The 18,716-nt window shown below is 35.4% G+C and overlaps 1 protein-coding gene across 3 annotated transcripts in view; it reads right to left on the bottom strand.

Annotated features, from left to right (window-relative positions):
- Positions 1–608: 608 nt before the first annotated feature.
- st8sia6 (ST8 alpha-N-acetyl-neuraminide alpha-2,8-sialyltransferase 6) overlaps positions 609–18,716 on the bottom strand; it is a 38,545-nt gene continuing 20,437 nt past the window's right edge. For 2 of the 3 annotated variants that reach the window (XM_067381784.1, XM_067381786.1), the window contains exons 2-7: positions 8,498–8,569; positions 8,213–8,293; positions 7,837–7,981; positions 7,641–7,753; positions 7,361–7,453; positions 609–4,585 (exon numbers count right to left, since the gene is read on the bottom strand). In XM_067381784.1, coding sequence (XP_067237885.1) covers positions 4,105–4,585; positions 7,361–7,453; positions 7,641–7,753; positions 7,837–7,981; positions 8,213–8,293; positions 8,498–8,569 — 985 coding nt within the window. In that variant the 3' untranslated portion in view covers positions 609–4,104. Of the gene's footprint in view, positions 4,586–7,360; positions 7,454–7,640; positions 7,754–7,836; positions 7,982–8,212; positions 8,294–8,497; positions 8,570–14,690; positions 15,460–18,716 lie in introns of those variants that run through there. The other variant, XM_067381783.1, reaches the window with a different exon arrangement.

The raw sequence follows: 18,716 nt of genomic DNA, 5'->3' as shown, positions 1-18,716 counted from the left end.
AATTGTCTAATTAAGTAAACTCTTTCTTATTAGATTAACAACTAGATTAACAACGACCCGCTAAAGACAAAAGTATACTGGACCACTTCATAAAATCATTTTTACAAAGACCTTAAAGTGGGCAAAAGTTAGCTTTGAACAATTCAGTAAATTATTCAGTAATTAATCTAAGAAATGAAGTGTTCTGAAAAGCCAAACTGTTTAAGAGGGTTAAAGAGGTATTTTCATTCTGCTCTGTTGAAGGCTTTTTCAGCGTCAAGAGAGATTATAACTTCATGTTCATCTGGCTGAATATTGGTGTATATTACATTACAAGGATGTCGCAAATTATTAAAAGAGTTATGGCCATGAATAAATCCTGTTTGATCACTTGAAATTATAGTTGGAAGAACGGGCTCTATTACGCATTTCAAGGACTTTGACTTATATTTTAAAATCAACATTCAAAAGTAAAAATTGGCCTGTAAGGCTCACAAAGAGTAGGATCCTTTTTATCTTTTGGATGAAGAGAGATTGAAGCTTGTGTGAGTGACAGAGGAAGGGATCCTCTAGCAAAAGATTCATTATAAACTGACACAAGAAGTGGACCCAGTAAAGTTGAGAACTTCTTGTAAAACTCTATAGGGAAACCGTCTGGCACTGGGGCTTTACTCCTCTGCATTGCTGTAATCGCATCTGTTCCGGTTTACCGAGGTCAAAGCTAAGGTTGACATTTATAGTTGTTAAATTCACTTTTGTAAAAAAAAGGCATTTAGAAATGGATACTTTGAAGTATGAAAAACTGAACAAAGCTATTGTTAATATCATGTAAAGAAAACAACAGAGAGCCTGAGAGGTCTTCTGATGCCAGTGATGATTTTTTTAAGTTATTTGATGCTTTCAATGCGTATTTCCCATAATATAGAACTTGAAATATCAGGCAGATTGTTTATCTCTAGGTAAAACTCTATCTCTTTATTTAGATAAGTAACAAATTCTCCATCTGCCAAAAGCAGGGGATTCAGCCTCCAGGGCTTAAAGGATGAGTACAGGACAGAGAAACTGAGTAAAAAAAGAAGAGGGGGCATGATCGGATATGACAATACTGTGATATGTACTTGTTGTAATAAAGGATATGAGACTTTTATCTACTAAGAAATAATCTGTGCGACTGTAGAAGTGGCGCACAAGAGGAAAAAAGGAAAACACTTTGGAGAGGAAAATAAGGGTCCAGCAACCCATATTGCTTACAGAAATTTTGAATGTTTAAAGGACCTGTCCAAAGATGTGTTCAAAACACAGTTAAAATTCCCACCTATATTTCATGCGTAATCTTCAAGAGGGGAAATAGTTGCAAAGACTTTACTGAAAAAAATAAATAAATAAATGAGAGAAAATCCTATTTCTCTTCATGACATTGTTCTTGCCATTTATGTTCCAAGTTTAAGTCGGATTTATTAGGCTTGGACATGTAATCAGAAAATAAAGTTTTCACATACCTACAGAACTATGTACTGAACATAAACAACATAAGTGCATTGACCCAGATTAATGTAAACTAAAAACGTAAAGGACCAACAAGCCGTACAAATACCTATAACCACCTCCACCTCCCCCCTCCACTTCCATAAACCACCAACTCCCACCAGGGAGCTTTTAAAGGCCTATTTGGGCTTTCAATAAAACTTGGCTGCCTCTACAGTAGAAAGACGAAGGGGGAAAAAACACAAGTCCTGGAGGGATAAAACAACAAATGAAGATCTGGTTAAGGTGACTAAAATGTAACCACTTTCCTCCCACCTAAAATTGTCTCAGATGGGCTGAACATGTCACCAGAATGCCCCCCTCCCACATACCCCATACAATTCTGCATAGTGTGCTCAAGGAGGGTGCCCACACTGCTGGAAGGCCCAAGCTGAGGTATAAAGATGCCCTGAAACGAGATCGGGTAGATTTCAGCATACCTGGACCAAGGCAGTGCAAAACCAAGCTGAATGGAGGGCTATTGTCACCTATTGTTGCTGGTGACAGAAGCAATTTTTTAAGCCATAGCTTTGAGTGACAAACAGATATTTAAGCTGTTATTCACTGAAACCTTCACCACCAGTAAGCTTTTAATGGGCCACTTCATCACTGGAAAAATGGGCTTTTAATAAAACTTGGCTGCCCATGCAGTGGAAACATGGGGGGGGGGGGTCAAATACCACCTTGCTTTAGTAGGAAATACTTCTTAGTAAACTTTTAATCATAATGTTGTCGACTTGTATAGGCTTTATGCTGAACACATGAACAAACAGGAAAACAAGTCTCATTGTGTCAGCTTATCGGAGAAAGTGTTAACAGCAGTATTAACTGATGGCAACATCAATGGACTTTTAAGGTAATTAGCTATCCGAGCTAGTTCTTTTTATTGACTGTGTTTTATTCGATTTAAATATCTAAATGTCTAAAAGATATCTAAAAGAAGAAGAAAAACTTTCAGATATCAATCTGCATATGTGATGGACATCAATTCATCTTTGCTCGCTCAATTGAAGGTATCTTGAGTAGAGCGGCTCTATAATTAACAAAGCACATAGAAAAGTCATGAACCAGAAGAGACTTGTTTTACAGAATACCGAAGTGTGTTGCGCATAAAACTTACTGTTTTCACAAAAGCCCTGAGCAGTCAAAAGTCCGCCGGATGACCCTGACTTTTGACAGCTCAATAATAATAAACACTGTAACAATACAAATGGGGTTGAAAATCGGCGAAGTTAGCGTAACACGGGGGAAGATAGAACAATGTGGATTTAATTTTAAAATTATAGAAATTTAGCATGTGCAGGATAATGCATCAGTGATTATAGGAAATAAATGGAAACATTTGCTAATTTAGTTTCTATACCACAAAAGAGGGGTAAGATGGCCCCAGCTCGCCCCCTATATTATATATAATGTATAAATTACTTTTGATATAATTCTGATTATTACCCCATGTTACCCTAAACTTTAGATTTAGATTTGTGAACTGGATCAACTATAATTAACTATAATAGATTATAAACTATAATCTCACTAAAAAGTGTGATTCATTCACAAATTGGACATTGCCATCCATATCTCTGATGAATCCATCAAGAAGAGTTTTTAGTGAACAACAAGAAAAAATGTGGTCTGTAATTCACACAAACCTACTGGCTGAAATAAATCGGAAAGTTGAGGTTTAAAAGGAAAGAAAATATGAAGGTGAGTAAAAATTTTATGCAAACAATCCATTTAATTACTGATGGTTTATTTTTGAATTTGTCACTTAAATAATTCATAGAAACAGAGAAATCTCATGTCATTATTTGCATTTGATCTGAAATTGTCATTTTTATGTCAAAATTCAAAGCAAATATTTTTTTTTATTTACATTAACGATTGCCGTGAGAGTCATTTCATAATCAGATAGGGCATTCAGAATTGGCACATTGAAATTTGCCTCTATTTTCAGCTTTTACTCCAGCTCTTTTTTTTTACTCTGAGTTACACTAACCACATTCATGCTTATTATTGTTTCACACTGTGAATGTGACATCATGCTTCCAAACATCCGGACATTTCTACCGATCTCTTAGCTGAGATCTGAGTCCTGGAATCAAAGTCTAGAGTTGTAATTCAGTGCTGCTTTCACAGCTATTTCTGCACACCTGATATCAAATTCACATTCACTGCTAAAAAAAATGCTAAAGAGGACAGACTGGCACTTGTGATGAATGCAGCAAAGCTGGAGAAGCACCAGTAGTGAGCACATTAAAGGCTGGCTAAGGCAAGACCACTTGAGGAGTGTTTAGGGTTGCTGCTCTGGGAGTCATTTTCCCAATTCAGTTCTTTCACAGTATACCAAGGCTAAAATCAATACATTCTTTTCAGCTATTTTTGTGTGCAAGATTATCACAAAGTAACACAAAAAAAAGTTTGTTGTGAATGTGCACAGCATTATAAGCAAAATAGATTTAGTGCACTTTCACATTCACAGCTATGTCTTTCCAGACATCATCCAGGTGGCCTGTTGCAGTTCTTAATCAAGTGGAGAAGTATTCTGTAGGTGTGTACAGTACATACACCAGCGTCCATCACAGGCAAGGCCTAGTTTGTGTTTTACCTGTGTGCAGGTTGACACTCCCCCAGGTGCATGCGAACCACACCTTGCTTGTGGAGTTTAAATAAATGTTCGAACTCGGTCGGCATAGAATGCACATTCTTCTTGCTCTCCCGATCATCATAGTAATGATTGGTGATCCGTCGTTTGTCACCTGGATGTATACTGAAAGGCCAAAAACCATACAAATGGACATTAGCACAGATTTCTAGTGCTAGGCTGGCCATGATAAGTCCTGTGCTGGGACGAACCGAGTTAAGGCCTCGTCCACGCCAAAACTCTGACAACCTTCTTATATATTCTGGATTCAGGAAAACAGGCAGCGGGCCATTGTTGCCAAAGTCCTCCAGTGTGTAAAAGGCACGCAGGGATACAGGCGTGTTGTGACCATAGGAGAATGCTGGCAGCAGCATTAAGGCTTGTCCATAAGGACGAAGGCTTTCCACAAATGGACGACGGCGCTCCATCAGACCACTGAACCTGTAACAGATGAGGATAAAAAAAAGCCTGAGTGTGTTTCACTTAAATAGGTCTGCTCCCATTAACAAAACTTTTAGTACTTTTAAGTAATAAATATTTGTGAAAAAAAGAAATGCAATTCCATTGCCAAATTATAAAATAATGTCAATAATAGGCCTAAATGTATTTTAAATTATTCTTGCAAAATGTGTGTTTACAGAGTTTTTAATTACTTTCTTTTACTTTAATTACTTGTCTTTTTAGAGGCAGCATAAATGTATTCTGATAATTGGCCTTAAAGGGTTAGTTCACCCAAAAATGCAAATAATGTCATTAATTACTCACCTTAATGTCAATCTTCGAAACACAAATTAAGATATTTTGATTAAATCCGATGGCTCAGTGAGGCCTCTATTGAGAGCAAAGCCATTGAAACTCTCAAGATTCATATTTAAAACAGTTCATGCAAGTTCAGTTGTTCTACCTTAATATAAAGTGATGAGAATACTTTATGTGCACCAAAAAAACAAAATAACAACTTTTCAACAATACAGTGATGGGACAAATTCAAAACACTGCTTCAGAGCTTTTATGAATCAAATCAATGATTTGGAGCACCAAAGTCATGTGATTTCATCAGTTTAGCCATTTAATAGGAGATCCGAATCACTGATTCGATTCGTAAAGCTCCTAAGCAGTGTTTTGAATTCGGCCCATCACTATATTGTTGAAAAGCCTTTATTTTGTTAGAACCACTGTAGAGGCCTCACTGAGCCATCGGATTTAATCAAAATATCTTAATTTGTGTTCTGAAGATGAACGAAAGTCTTACAGGTGTAGAACGACATGAGGGTGAGTAATTAATGACAGAATTTTCATTTTTAGGTGAACTAACCATTTAACTATATAGTACAAAACCACATTAAACAAACAATCCCAGTGAAATATTGGTTTATCTGGGTTATATGAGCATCATCTGGGCATGGGGTCAAAGTGGGCACTTTGATGTGCTCAATGTGGGCGAATTAGGATGCCAATGTAGAGGGAAGTTAAATTTAAAAAATAAAGCATAACAATATTGCGTTACTCGCTAAAAAAAATATTGCGTTAGTTCCTTTTTATGGAAAGTAATCTATTACATTACTTTTGCGGTACTTTTTCTCACCTGGGCTGGATTGTTTCACCTGGGTTGGTTGTTTGTTGTTTAATAATGTAAAAAAATAAAAATTCTGTTTTTGGCAAAAGTAAAGGCCCTTTCACACCAAAAGTGAAATGTCACAGGAGAAGAAAGTTCAACACTTACTTTAGTAATAAAAAGAAGGGGGAAAAGAAACACAAATGTGATGTTTAACTAAAGTCATTTTTGCTCAGTATGGTTAAATTGGATCATCGAAGGTCAGCAGTAAAGACATTGGTTAATAAAGTGAGATTAACTACATAAAGTATATTTGTGTTATTTAACATATTTAATTATTGCAGGTATGCATAATATTCTGAATTTGCGTTTTGTTTTTATTCATTTTGAGGAATTCTGAATCTGTTTTTGTGCAAGTGAGATGAGTAAATGCATGCTCGCATAGTCCAGAATTACAATAATCATCATGTTTACACAGCGCACACATTGCTGCTGCACATAACTCACGATTTCTCTCAACTTGGCGACAGGAGATGTTAATAAATGGGAAAACAAAGTAACTTATTGTAAATAAAAATTAAACTTTTTTTTAAAAGTATCTCAGATATTTTGTTGTCAATTTTAAAAAAATGTGTTACTTTACTCACTACTTGAATAGTTAATCTGTTAGTCTTAGTCTGAGTAATACCTGTAATGCATTACCCCAACACTGTTTATTGGAGGGTCTTATACTTGAGCTATATTAGAGTATTTATAATTACATAAATTTTTTGTTTGTTTGTTTTGTTTTTTCGTCTGTGTGTGTGTGTTGGGGGGGGGGGGGGGGCTGATTTAGGTAACTAAACTGATTGAATTGATTTGATTGATTGATCTGATGGGTAGGATGAAATGTCAGGACACCTGTTCACAGAATATGTAGTAAATTAGAGGAAACTTTTTTAGTATGTTCTTCCGTCCACATCAACAGAAGAATACATGTGCGACAAACTGTATCTGATATATCGCTCAGCCTTAACTCCAGTGATTCATCTGTATATAAAAATAATACAAATACACAAATCATATAGAAAAATGATGCATGGATTGGATACCCATTCTGAGTGAATTTGGATGATGGATTGATAATCGTTTCTCCTTGTCAATGATATGATGTATTAGGCACTGCTGGAATTTTAAGGAAGAAAACTGATTATTTGTGAAAACAAAATGACATCTTGTTTGTCACCAAATCCAGACCCTCAACCACAATGTCATGTCTGTTTTGTGGTTTTGTTTCAAGTTTATGCTTTCATGTCTTTTATTTTGTAAATGTCATAGTCTTAGTTCCTAGTCATGTCATGTGCTTCCCCTGTTCATATGTGTCATGTTTTGATTGGTTGTTCAGGTCATATGTTTTTCTGTTCTGTTTTTGTGATTGGTTTATTGTCTTGATTGTTCAAAGGTATTTCCTGTTAGTCATTAGTCCCTGTGTATATAAGCCTCATGTCCCCATTGTCTTGCCTAACTTTGTTCTCCCTGTACCTCTGTTGGTGAGTTTACACTCAGTAGAAGTTTTTTTATCAAGCCAATTCTTTGTTTTTTGGTTCATGTTAATTTGGAATAAAGGTGCACATGGGTTCTTCACAACTTGCCTTCAGTGGACATTTATTACATATACTCACTTCTCATGGAGGATGCTGGGATTTGCAGTCACCAGGTTGGTTTTGTTGCCCACATCTTTCTCATATCTGTTATCCAGTGGTGGAAGGTTGCATCTAAAATGCAGAGGTGGACATGGGTTAATTAACCCATTGTACTGATAGGAAATAAACATTTTGTCCTACATCATATGTAGTTGTAACTACATATAAGAGCTTAAAAACATGGATAATTATTGTTCCACCAACATTACAGGACTGATATGAATCTAGGCAATAGGTCATATGAGTTTATGATACAGACCTAATGACAAACTGGGCAGAATTAATTTCTTCTCCACAGCTGCTATTGGTCAAAATACCACCATTCCCCACCACAGCACATGACTCCCATGTAGCATTTCCAAAGGGCTGCTCCTATAAACAGACATACACAATGTTAACTGCAAAATCATCAGAGAAACCGTAATTCACCCTATGTCTGAATGCTTATACATTACCTTAGCCAAGATGTTGAACAGGGCTTTTGTCACCTGTACTGGCTTTCTCTTCTCTCCATCATAGATAACCATAGACCCCAGTGGGGTGTTATTCTGTGTGACCACAGCCTTTGACACAGCATGGCATTTGCTACTCAGTAATGACCTGGAAGGAAGACATAAAATCTAACCTTAAAGGAATAGATCCTTTGTTATGAATTTTCATTTTTAAGTGAACTGTGCCTTAAGTAAGCATTTCTGTAGTGTATATGTCTGTTAAACTGGTTTAAATATGAACGGTACCTTTACTTTCATCCCATAACAAAGCTTTGGCACAGATGTCTAAGTTTAAGCTTTATGAGAACCGTTCATGGTGTGTTCTGGGCTACTGTTTTACCTGAATCTTTTAAAGTTTGCCTCATGTTTTTTCCATCTGTTAGAGTAGTTCCCCAGTGTTTTGGCAATGAATGCACTCTCTCTGAAAAAATTAAACACGCATACAAACATCTTATAATGTATTCAGGTTTAATTAAGTTCCATTACAGAAATGAAAGATATGTAAACATGAACAGTCAATAAATATTAAATAATAATAATATTAAAGTAAAATTTACTTTTGGTGTCTGTCATGTAGAAAGAAAATGTGTTATGTGCTGTAATATAAGCAGGTTTGCATACTTACTTGCATCCCTTGCATGGCTGTGTTTCTGAGACTTTTTTAACAATCTTAGATGAAGGATTAGGGCTTACATTACTGTGAAGAGAAACAGATTTTCATGTTGTTACTTGCCATTTTTTGTAATTATTTGAAACAATTTACTCAGAAATTGCTGGTAAATTTCACAAAGTAAATCCTATACAAAACAAACAATATTTACATTTACTGCTCATTTATTATAATGACTGTTTTAATTATCAGTACACAAACAGCCAATCAAAAAAAAGAAAAGAAAAAGAAAACAAGTCCTCTTTTCATGATCGTTACTAACATAAGACCTGTTTCTTTCCCTCTCTGTCTGTCTCTTACTATATATTTCTCCCTCTGTCTCCCTTGCTTTGTTTTTACTTTCTGTCCCTCCCTTCTTGTCTGTAACTCCAATTTCATCCACACCCACATTTTCTGTCTCCATTCTGCACTGTTTGCAAAATAGAGCCTGACGTCTTTGAGGTAAACCTTCACTAAATAAACTACACTGATTAGACCTGGGAGAGTTATATATTCCTTTGGCGTAAAAGGTACCGTGTCGTTAATTTGTTTAAAGTACTGCATTTTTCAAAACAGGTGTTGTAAAAAAAAAAAAAAAAAAATGCTAGATATTGTTCCTCTGAGCAGTTCACATGGATCAAAACCAAAGGCCCATATCTAAACTTCAAACAGAGCTGATTTCCTCTAGTCAAGGAATCATACAAATAGCTCTGGAGATATAAAGCTTAAAATTATCGTCATACTAATGATTTTCTTATTTCTTTTTTTCTTTGTATTTTTGGACATATTTTCTGTGGAATTGATCATACATGTAAAGATGCGTGAATGTTATGATCCCCTGTAAAAGATATTGTTTCTGTGTGCAAGTAATTGTTGTAAAAGGAGATCTGAAGAAAATTCAAAATAAAAAATGAGTAACAAAAAAAAAAATTATCGTCATACTACTGAAAAACCACTGAGATTTTGAAGGCCACACAAGTGACCTTTGACCTTCTAAACTCTGGGTAGAGTCTATGGCTGTGTCCGAAAACTGGAAAATGCTGCTTCCTGAGGACAGATTTCAAGGTAGGAAGGCATGAAGGCACGCCTGAATCCAATGTTAGCTTCACTTCCTCTCTCATGAGATACCTTCCTCAGATCGATTTTTGAAGGAAGCATGGATGTATCTTTAGCTGCCTTTGATATCCCACAATCCTGTGCTTTCCATTCTGTGACAGTTGAGCTAGAAAAATAAAGATGGCGTCCAAAAGTTGCGTTTGCTGCTCAGTTTGTGTATAAATGTATGATTTTGACCAACATATTTAAATTTTGATATTTCTATCGAGAAATTACTACTGTAGTAATTAAATGTGTTTAGTTCTCACCAAAGCTCGTGCTATATTGCTGTAGATCACTAAACCGTTACGCTGCCTCAGAAATCAATTTCGTGAGGTACCTTCATGTACAAACGCTGCCATACAAGTCATTCTCTTATAAGACAGCGAGGCAGCAAGACAGCTACCTAGGTTTTCGGACGCAGCCGATATGTAGGTTTACTCTTAATGAGGCCCATATAGCAATTTAAAGGGTTAGTTCACCCAAAAATGAAATTTCTGTCATTAATTACTCACCCTCACGTCATTCCACAGCTGTAAGACCTTCATTCATCTTCAGAACACAAATTAAGATATTTTTGATGAAATCCGAGACATGAGAAATATAATCGCCACTTTCAACGTCCAGAAAGGTAGTAAAGACATCGTTAAAACAGTCGACGTGACTGCAGAGGTTCAACCTTAATTTTATAAAGCGACAAGAATACTTTTGTGCACAAAAACAAAACAAAAATAGCAACTTTATTCAACAATTTCTTCTCTTCCCTGTCATTATCCTTATGCAGGTGACGCAGTAAGCACAGTGAAGGACTTTCGTGTTGTTGTCCGTGTTTATGTCCGAATGCCGCCTCAGTATTGGCCAAAGCCGTGTGATGCTGACACAGGAGCCTGCCGATAATGACTGTGTTCTGACGTAGAACCTATTCAACCTGGATATTGTTGAATAAAGTCGTTATTTTTGTTTTAGTTTTGGCACACAAAAAGCATTCTCGTCACTTCATAAAATTAAGGTTGAACCACTGCAGTCATGTCGACTGTTTTAATGATGTCTTTAGTACCTTTCTGGACCTTGAAAGTGGTGATTATATGTTGCTGTCTATGGACGAGTCATATACCGCTCAAATTTCATCAAAAATATCTTAATTTGTGTTGAATGAAGATCTTAGGGGTGTGGAACGACATGACAGAAATTTCATTTTTGGTCGAACTAACCCTTTAACATTAGAAAGTTACAGATGTGATTCACTATAATAATTATACTTACAGTAAATATTAAAGACTTAAGATTGTTTCTTGTAAATTGGTATCTTAATAGCAGAAGCTTAATTCACATTAGCTATGGTGGAGCACCCAGTGATTTTGTGTCGCCGTGAAGTTCTCAGGGAGTTTAATCCCCCACATGCCTTGTTGTGATTAAAGGCTGCTGTTGCCAGTGAAACAGAACATAACAAGGGAAAGGTCACAGCCGAGACAGCAAACAACTAACGTAATTAATGCGGGGGCTTAACATTTGTATATTTCCTCTTGATTTCAGTAATGTACACAAAGAAAGTTATAAAGCATGATAAATAACTGTCTGTGAAAATAATTTAAAAATACAAATAGATAATACAACACTACAAACTGGTTCAGTATTGAAGTAGTAATCTGCAAATGTCACTTTAAGGAGCTATTTTTACCTGATCTAGCCATTAGTTCAATTTAGTGATGTTATTTATTTTTATTTGAATAAAAGCAAACCATTTCAGTGTTATCATATTAAGCATGTTGTTTTAGGTTGTTCACAGTGTCTGCTAAATATATTTGTATGTGTACTTTTTTTATAATATTAGTCGTGTCGTATTCTGCAAGAAGAGAGTCTGTAATTATCACTGTAATTAAACTGCATGATATTGGTAACGTTGACACAGTAAATAATTCCATATAACACATTAACATATTTTGTTGACATTTCTGAATTCACAGTATCTTAATTTCCATCAATGAGTCAAGATTCAGAATGCTCCACCCTTGCATATGCAGGTTTGGTGCTCATTTTGTCACAACTGACTGAGAGCGAGAATGTAAACAAGACAAATACAAACATAAGACATGCATAGCCACAACAAATGTGAAGAATGGAAGACTGAGAAAAGAGATGCTTTAAATTAAGAAATATCCTGACGACTTTGAATTTCGGCATTATTATGCATAAATGTGTGCTAAGTTCATTTTCGTTATGTAAGTGTGAAATGTGTAATCAGCAGGTTACACTCTAAAAAATGCTGGGTTAAAAACAACCCAAGTTTGGTTGAAAATGGACAAACCCAGCAATTGGGTTGTTTTAACCCAGCGATTGGGTTAAATGTTTGCCCAACCTGCTGGGTAGTTTTATTTAACTCAACTATTGTTTAAAAATTACTGTATTGCTTAATTAAAATTAACCCAAAGTATGTTGGAAATGAACATTTATTAATGTTCAATGAATAATTATTAAACAATAAACATTTATTAAATTGCTTATTAATAAATGTATATTAATAAACTATTAAACTATTACATTTATATTAATAAAATATTAAAGATTATTAATAAACATTCACTTTTTGTCTATTATTGTTGTCTCTAATTGCATCTGGTTTTTAATTTCCAAACTATTTTGGGTTCATTTTAAATGAAATGCAAGTTTCCGGCGGGTAGTTGCCATGGACGACAATGAATATATCTAAATAAAATACAGATTAACCAATCAGAATCATATTTTTTAGTGAAATAGCCATGAAATAAATTTAATTTTGTTGTAATTAATCATTGTGCTTAATCTGAAGATTGTTATTCCCCTTTTTACAATAGAATTCATTTTTGTTTTTAATCACTTTATGTTCTGTCATGTTATGGTCAGTTGGTGTTTAAAAAGATTATATTACAAAAAAATTAAATTAAAAAACTTGATGCATTCACATTGATATGAAAGGCATTCATCACATGATTATAATATACACTGCCTGGCCCAAAAAAAAAGGTCACTGTTTGGATTTAAATAATCAAATACTTAAAACTCTAGGATCGGATTGTGATAATTATGTTTCTAGTATGTTATATGTTTGAGAACAGTTATTTTAACGCTAATTGATGGAGTGTGTAGCTTTTCATTTCTTAAACAACCATGTAGGAATCATGAAGGATCATTTTCACACATGAATTGGCACCAAAAATTGATGCACCTCTTAATAGAAATAACATCACGACATTTATTACCATCAAGAGGTGCATCAATTTTTGGTAAAAATCTTGTATTGACTACACAAGATGTAAGCACTCTGTAAAGTCTACTCCAGCACACCCCAAAGACGTTCAATGAATTGAAGGTGCCAATTCATGTGTGAAAATTATTCTCCAAGCTCCTTCCCAACCATTCTTTCACAATTTGAGCCTGATGAATCTTGACATTGTCATCCTGGTATATGGCCATGATGTGTCTTCCTACATGATTGCTTAAGAAATTAAATTACACACTCCATCAGTTAAGGTTAAAAGATCTGTTCCCAAACATATAACATGCTAAAAAAAACATAATAACAGCAATAATAATCCTTTACATTATGCAATATATGAGTTAATATTATTTGACTATACATTGCTCAACATAAATAAGTACACCCCCTTTGAAAAGTAACATTTTAAACAATATCTCAATGAACACAAAAACAATTTCCAAAATGTTGATTATAACATCTGTTTAACTTATAACATGAAAGTAAGGTTAATAATATAACTTAGATTACACATTTTTCAGTTTTACTCAAATTAGGGTGATGCAAAAATGAGTACACCCCACAACAAAAACTACTACATCTAGTACTTTGTATGGTCTCCATGATTTTTAATGACGGCACCAAGTATTTTATGCCGTCTTGCATGCCGATTTTCTTCAGCCCTTCTCATCAGAAGACGCTCCTGTCGAGGTGTTAACTTCCGTGGATGACCTGGACGTCTCTGTGAGATGGTTACAGTTCCAACTTTTTTTACATTTTCGTACCACTTTTGCTACAGTATTCTGACTAATAAGTAAAGCTTTGCTGATCCTCTTGTAGCTTCACCTTTGTGGTGTAAAGAAATGATTTTCTTTCTCAGGTCTTGTGACATTTCTCTTCCATGTGGTGCCATTGCTGACAGCATGAAATGTGAAGTGGTTTTAACACCCTTTTATAGTCAACTGTCTGCTGGACACCCGTGTAACGAATAATTCGACTCACCTGTGGTTGAATTCTTGTTAAATTAGACATTTGTAGTCTAAAATTTAGCTTTGTTCCAGAGACTTTCAGTGGGATGTACTCATTTTTGCATCACCCTAATTTGAGTAAAACTGAAAATTTTGTTCTCTAAGTTATATTATTAACCTTACTTTCATGTTATAAGTTAAACAGATGTTCAAATCTTATTCTTGTCTAAATTTTGGAAATTGTTTTTGTGTTCATTGAGATATTGTTTAAAATGTTACTTTTCAAAGGGGGTGTACTCATTTACGCTGACCACACATGCATATACGTGTATATAAAGAGAGGAAGAGATGTCTCTGTCTGAAAGAATTAAGCTTTTTTGTATAGCTATATCTATTTTCTTTCAAATCATTATATTGTCATTAAACGTGTTTACATTTTAATGTAAGAGATCAGTGTTCAGACAAAAAAAAAAAATACAACTTTCAATTATTTACTAGCGTGAAATGTGATACGAAACTTTACTGAAACAAAGTAAACAATGAACATCTAAAGTCCATCTTTTAGACCTTTCAGGATTTTGAAACACTGAACCATTTTCCGAAATGTAAGAATCATCTACTTGCTTTGCTTCTATGAAAATTCCTCTGTAATGATGCAATATAGTCTTTTACTACTCCAGTGTCTGACAGTGCAAAGATTAGAGAGGTTTTTACTTTCAAAAATGTTTTGTTAACTAACTTGACTGAAACAAAGACTTAATTTCAGTCTTGGTTGCCAGCAGACCATAACGATATGCTTTAACACTCAGGTCTTTTAAAGTTCACTCTCCAAATAGAAGGATAGACACACAAAGGCTGAAACTGATATACTCACTTGTTAGAAAGGAATATCCAGAAGGCCACACTGCAGAAGGAGCACAGAAAAATGACAGGAAGGAGCCAGAGCATAAGAGTCTTCATAACGTGCTTCCACTCACACACACAAGCTCGGGCTCAGGCGCACACATAGCCGCTGACATGCATGTGCTCTCGTAAACTCTCATTCAAATGCAGATGCTGCCTCTGCCAACGACTTCCTCTCTTGCTCCGCTGTCCTTTCCTTATTTTATTCTGTTTCTTGACAACAGCACCCTTTTCTTTGCTCTCTCTCTTTCTTTCTTTCTCTCAGACTGTTAATCTCTTCTCTCTCTCTTAATTTAACTACCCCCTTTTTCTCCTTTTCTCTCTCTTTCTCTTTTCTCCACTGACAGAACTGGCTTTTTATCACTTCTCTGCTACTTTGCTCATCCCTTAATCCATCAGCCTACTTTCTTCTCATATATCTTCTTGGCTCACACAAGAACAAATTCCTCTGCTCCTTTTGTCCACTATGTTCTGTGTTGAGGCATCTTTCCTTTTTCCCCCATACTTCTCCAGCTCATCCTGTTTCCTCTCTGTACTTGTCTTAGAAGCTGCTCAGACTTCCCTTCCGTCTGTTTCCCTAGAAATCTGAAGCTGTTGCTTCTCCTGCTTTCTCAACCCCCTCCCCCTCTTGCTCACTCTTGGACTTGCTTGTCCGTCCCTCCCTATCTCACTCAAACACACACACAGACCGTTCACTCTCTCGTTCTCTCCCAGGGTAATACGAGTACCGAGTACGGAATTAGCCCATGGCAGCACCTCATGACTGGGAGGAAGGGTTATGTGTGCTAGAGAAGTGTTTCCCCCTTCATTTCAGTAGCCAATGATGGTCAAAGAATGCAAAGTGTTTCAGCCAATCAAATGCTCGTCTGATGTGACCCCCTCAGCCACCCGTTTCTTCTGATAGTTTGAGAAAGAGAACATTCTGTGGTGCTAGTAGTTGTGAGTTAATACATGTGCTGTTTTCTAGTGAGTGAAACTGTAGGAATTAAAAGGGATAGATCACCCATAAATTAAAACTGTCTTCCTTCACTCACCATCATGTCATTCCAAACATTTATTACTTTCTGTCTTCTGTAGAACACAGCAGAATATAGAACTTATATAAGAACTTGTTTTTCATTCAGTGAAATTCAATAGGGTCCAAAAAAACACTTGACCTCCTTGAATCATAAGTCTTCTGCAGTACAAAAAAGTCATACAGGTTTGGAATGACGGGAGAGTGAGTAAATTATGACCTTAAATGATGATGATTTTACCTTTTTTTTAATTTTTTTTTATTTTATTCTTGGATCAGTGTCTTTACACACAAAAACATTCCTGTGCACGGACCTTAGGGTATGGATGTTGTAAATAAATCATCCTGAACATATAGATTGCTAAAGGGATAGTTCACCCAAAAAATGAAAATGATCCCATGATTTACTCCCCCTCAAGCCATATAGGACTTTCTTCTTTCAGACGAACACAGTTGGAGATATATTTAAAAATATCCTTAGTCCTCCACGGTTTATAATGGTTGTGAGGGCCACATACTGTAAAAAGTAATATGTTATATCTACTCAATAAAATTGTAGCAACAGATTACTATTATTATTAATTGATTTTCAACAAATACGAATTGAGTTGGAATTAATCAAATGAATTCCTTTAAAAGTCAACCATTTAAAATTAGTAAAATTTACGTAAAATTTAAACAAAAATATCTGAATAACAGACAGACGTCAAAGATGAATTAAAAACTCTTTATTTTTTTATTGCCACTTGATGAAAACGAGAAGAATCACTAAAGGAAGAGCCCGATCACACGAAAATGCGTATCAATAGTACAAGTTTGTAATCTCGTAGAATATATATGGCAAAATGAGTTTTGGCATACTTATGGTACGCAGTTTTTCGCTTGCATATGATATGCACTTTATGGCGTATTATACGTACGAAACCCCCACTCCCCCACCCCCATCCTACCCAAGAGCGTATCATATACACGCCATAAAGTGCGTATCATATGCACGCGAAAAAATGCGTAACATAAGTACGCCAAAACTCATTTTGGCGTATATATTCTACGAGATTACAATCTCGTACTATTGATACGCATTCTCATGTGATCGTGTTGGAAGGAATAGAAACACAAGAACTACACCTGACTTCAGCCACCGCCTCAGAAGAAATCAACTGAAAAGACAATAAATCGCTCTTATCACAAACCAGACTGGCTTTATTTCTGTCATTTGTATACAGTTGTTTTTGAGAATTAACAGAGGTTTAGATGTTAATGTTTTATCAAAAATATTTGACTACCATTATGGTGATCAGTGTTTCATTTAGTTGGCTTTGCTTTTTGTGTCAGTTTGTGATTTTTGTAACAGTGTTTATTAAAGCACATAATTCATTGCAAAAGAAACCATGAACAGAAACGATCAGATGAAAACGTTTTAACAATCGTAAAGAAAAATTAACTAATCTCATAACTGACCAAAAGTACATTATTGATATTGATAATAGATGTTCACTAACAAAATTTTGTGGGCTCAGATCAGATATTCTTAATTTTCCTTTTTTCAATACACTGTAAGTTGCCTTGAACATACTTCTTGAACATACTTCCGCTTTCAGCATTCTTTAAAACGCTTATGCTGAATGTCCTACGCCTTCCCTATTCTACTTACGGAAAAAAACGAAACCGATGCCGCATTCGTTCCGTAAGTAGAATAGGGAAGGCGTAGGACATACAACGTAAAATAGTTTTTAATTCATCTTTGACGTCTGTCTGTTATTCAGATATTTTTGTTTAAATTTTATGTAAATTTTACTCATTTTAAATAGTTTACTTTTTTTAAGGAATTAATTTGATTAATTCCTACTCAATTCTTATTTGTTGAAATCAATTAATAATATTGCTTGTAATCTGTTGCCACAATTTTATTGAGTAGATATAACATATTATTTTTTACAGTGCATTTTGAAGTAAAAAAAAAGAGCCCCTGCCCCTTTAATCGCGAAAGTGAAAGTACTCACGAAAGTACCCCCCCCCCCTCCCCCCATAACTCTAAATATATCTCCGATTGTGTTCGTCTGAAAGAAGTTAGTCATAGGATGACTTTTGGGTGAACTATCCCTTAATGTAGCATCGAGAATGAATATAAAGAAACTTCTTTATAGTCTGAGCCACAGTGTCTTTCCTTCCATCACTCTATTCTTAAATTGTATGTAAGCGCTGAAGAAAATCTCATGACGCACTGAGACACTACTGCACTTCCTAATCTCCATGTGATCCTGACTGATGATAAAAAGTTGAAGAAAACAAATCATTGTACAGCACAAAAATTTGTACTGCACCGTATTTTACTGAAGTTGAGTAGATGGCATTTTAACTTCTCTGACATTTTGACATTTAAAACTTATCTAAATCTAAAACTATGTTCTTGTATAGTTTCTACATGCTGTCTTAATTATAAATATTGTTTTTATTATACATATATTTCAAATACATGTCACACACTGCTTCATAATTTAAGTGCATATAAATGTCACCTAAAATCTTAATTTTAATCTTGACATAGTTTGCGTAGCCAGCAGTCTCAGACTGATGGCATATGGTCTAGACTCCTTTGCAGCTTTCATTGGCCAATTAACCTCAATCTTTTGAAAATCCAACATTTAGTTGATCTTGGTAAGCGCTCATTGTCACAGCTGTAAACACGATGGGGTTCTTCCTCCATGAAGAAGCCACAGCATTTTGTTTCCAGGCGGACCGTTAAAGAATGTGATGCACACATCTCCAGACATCCTGTAGAATTCAACCAACCAGATGACTCCTGAAGTGGTTCAGTTAAGTGTGCCATATGCATCGGACGTTTAGCAATGGTCAGTGGGCGTGACGCCTGAGGCTGAGACTAATCGTGACCTTATCTGTCAACTGCAGTTACTGTTTACCACATTCAGACCTCATTCAAACAGTTACTGATATGTAGTCTGGGGAAAAAACCAACTGTTG

The sequence above is a fragment of the Chanodichthys erythropterus genome, chromosome 3, assembly GCF_024489055.1.
Source record: "Chanodichthys erythropterus isolate Z2021 chromosome 3, ASM2448905v1, whole genome shotgun sequence".
Lineage (NCBI taxonomy): Eukaryota > Metazoa > Chordata > Actinopteri > Cypriniformes > Xenocyprididae > Chanodichthys > Chanodichthys erythropterus.
Note: the sequence above shows the minus strand (reverse complement) of the source record. Positions and strands in the feature narration are given on the sequence as shown.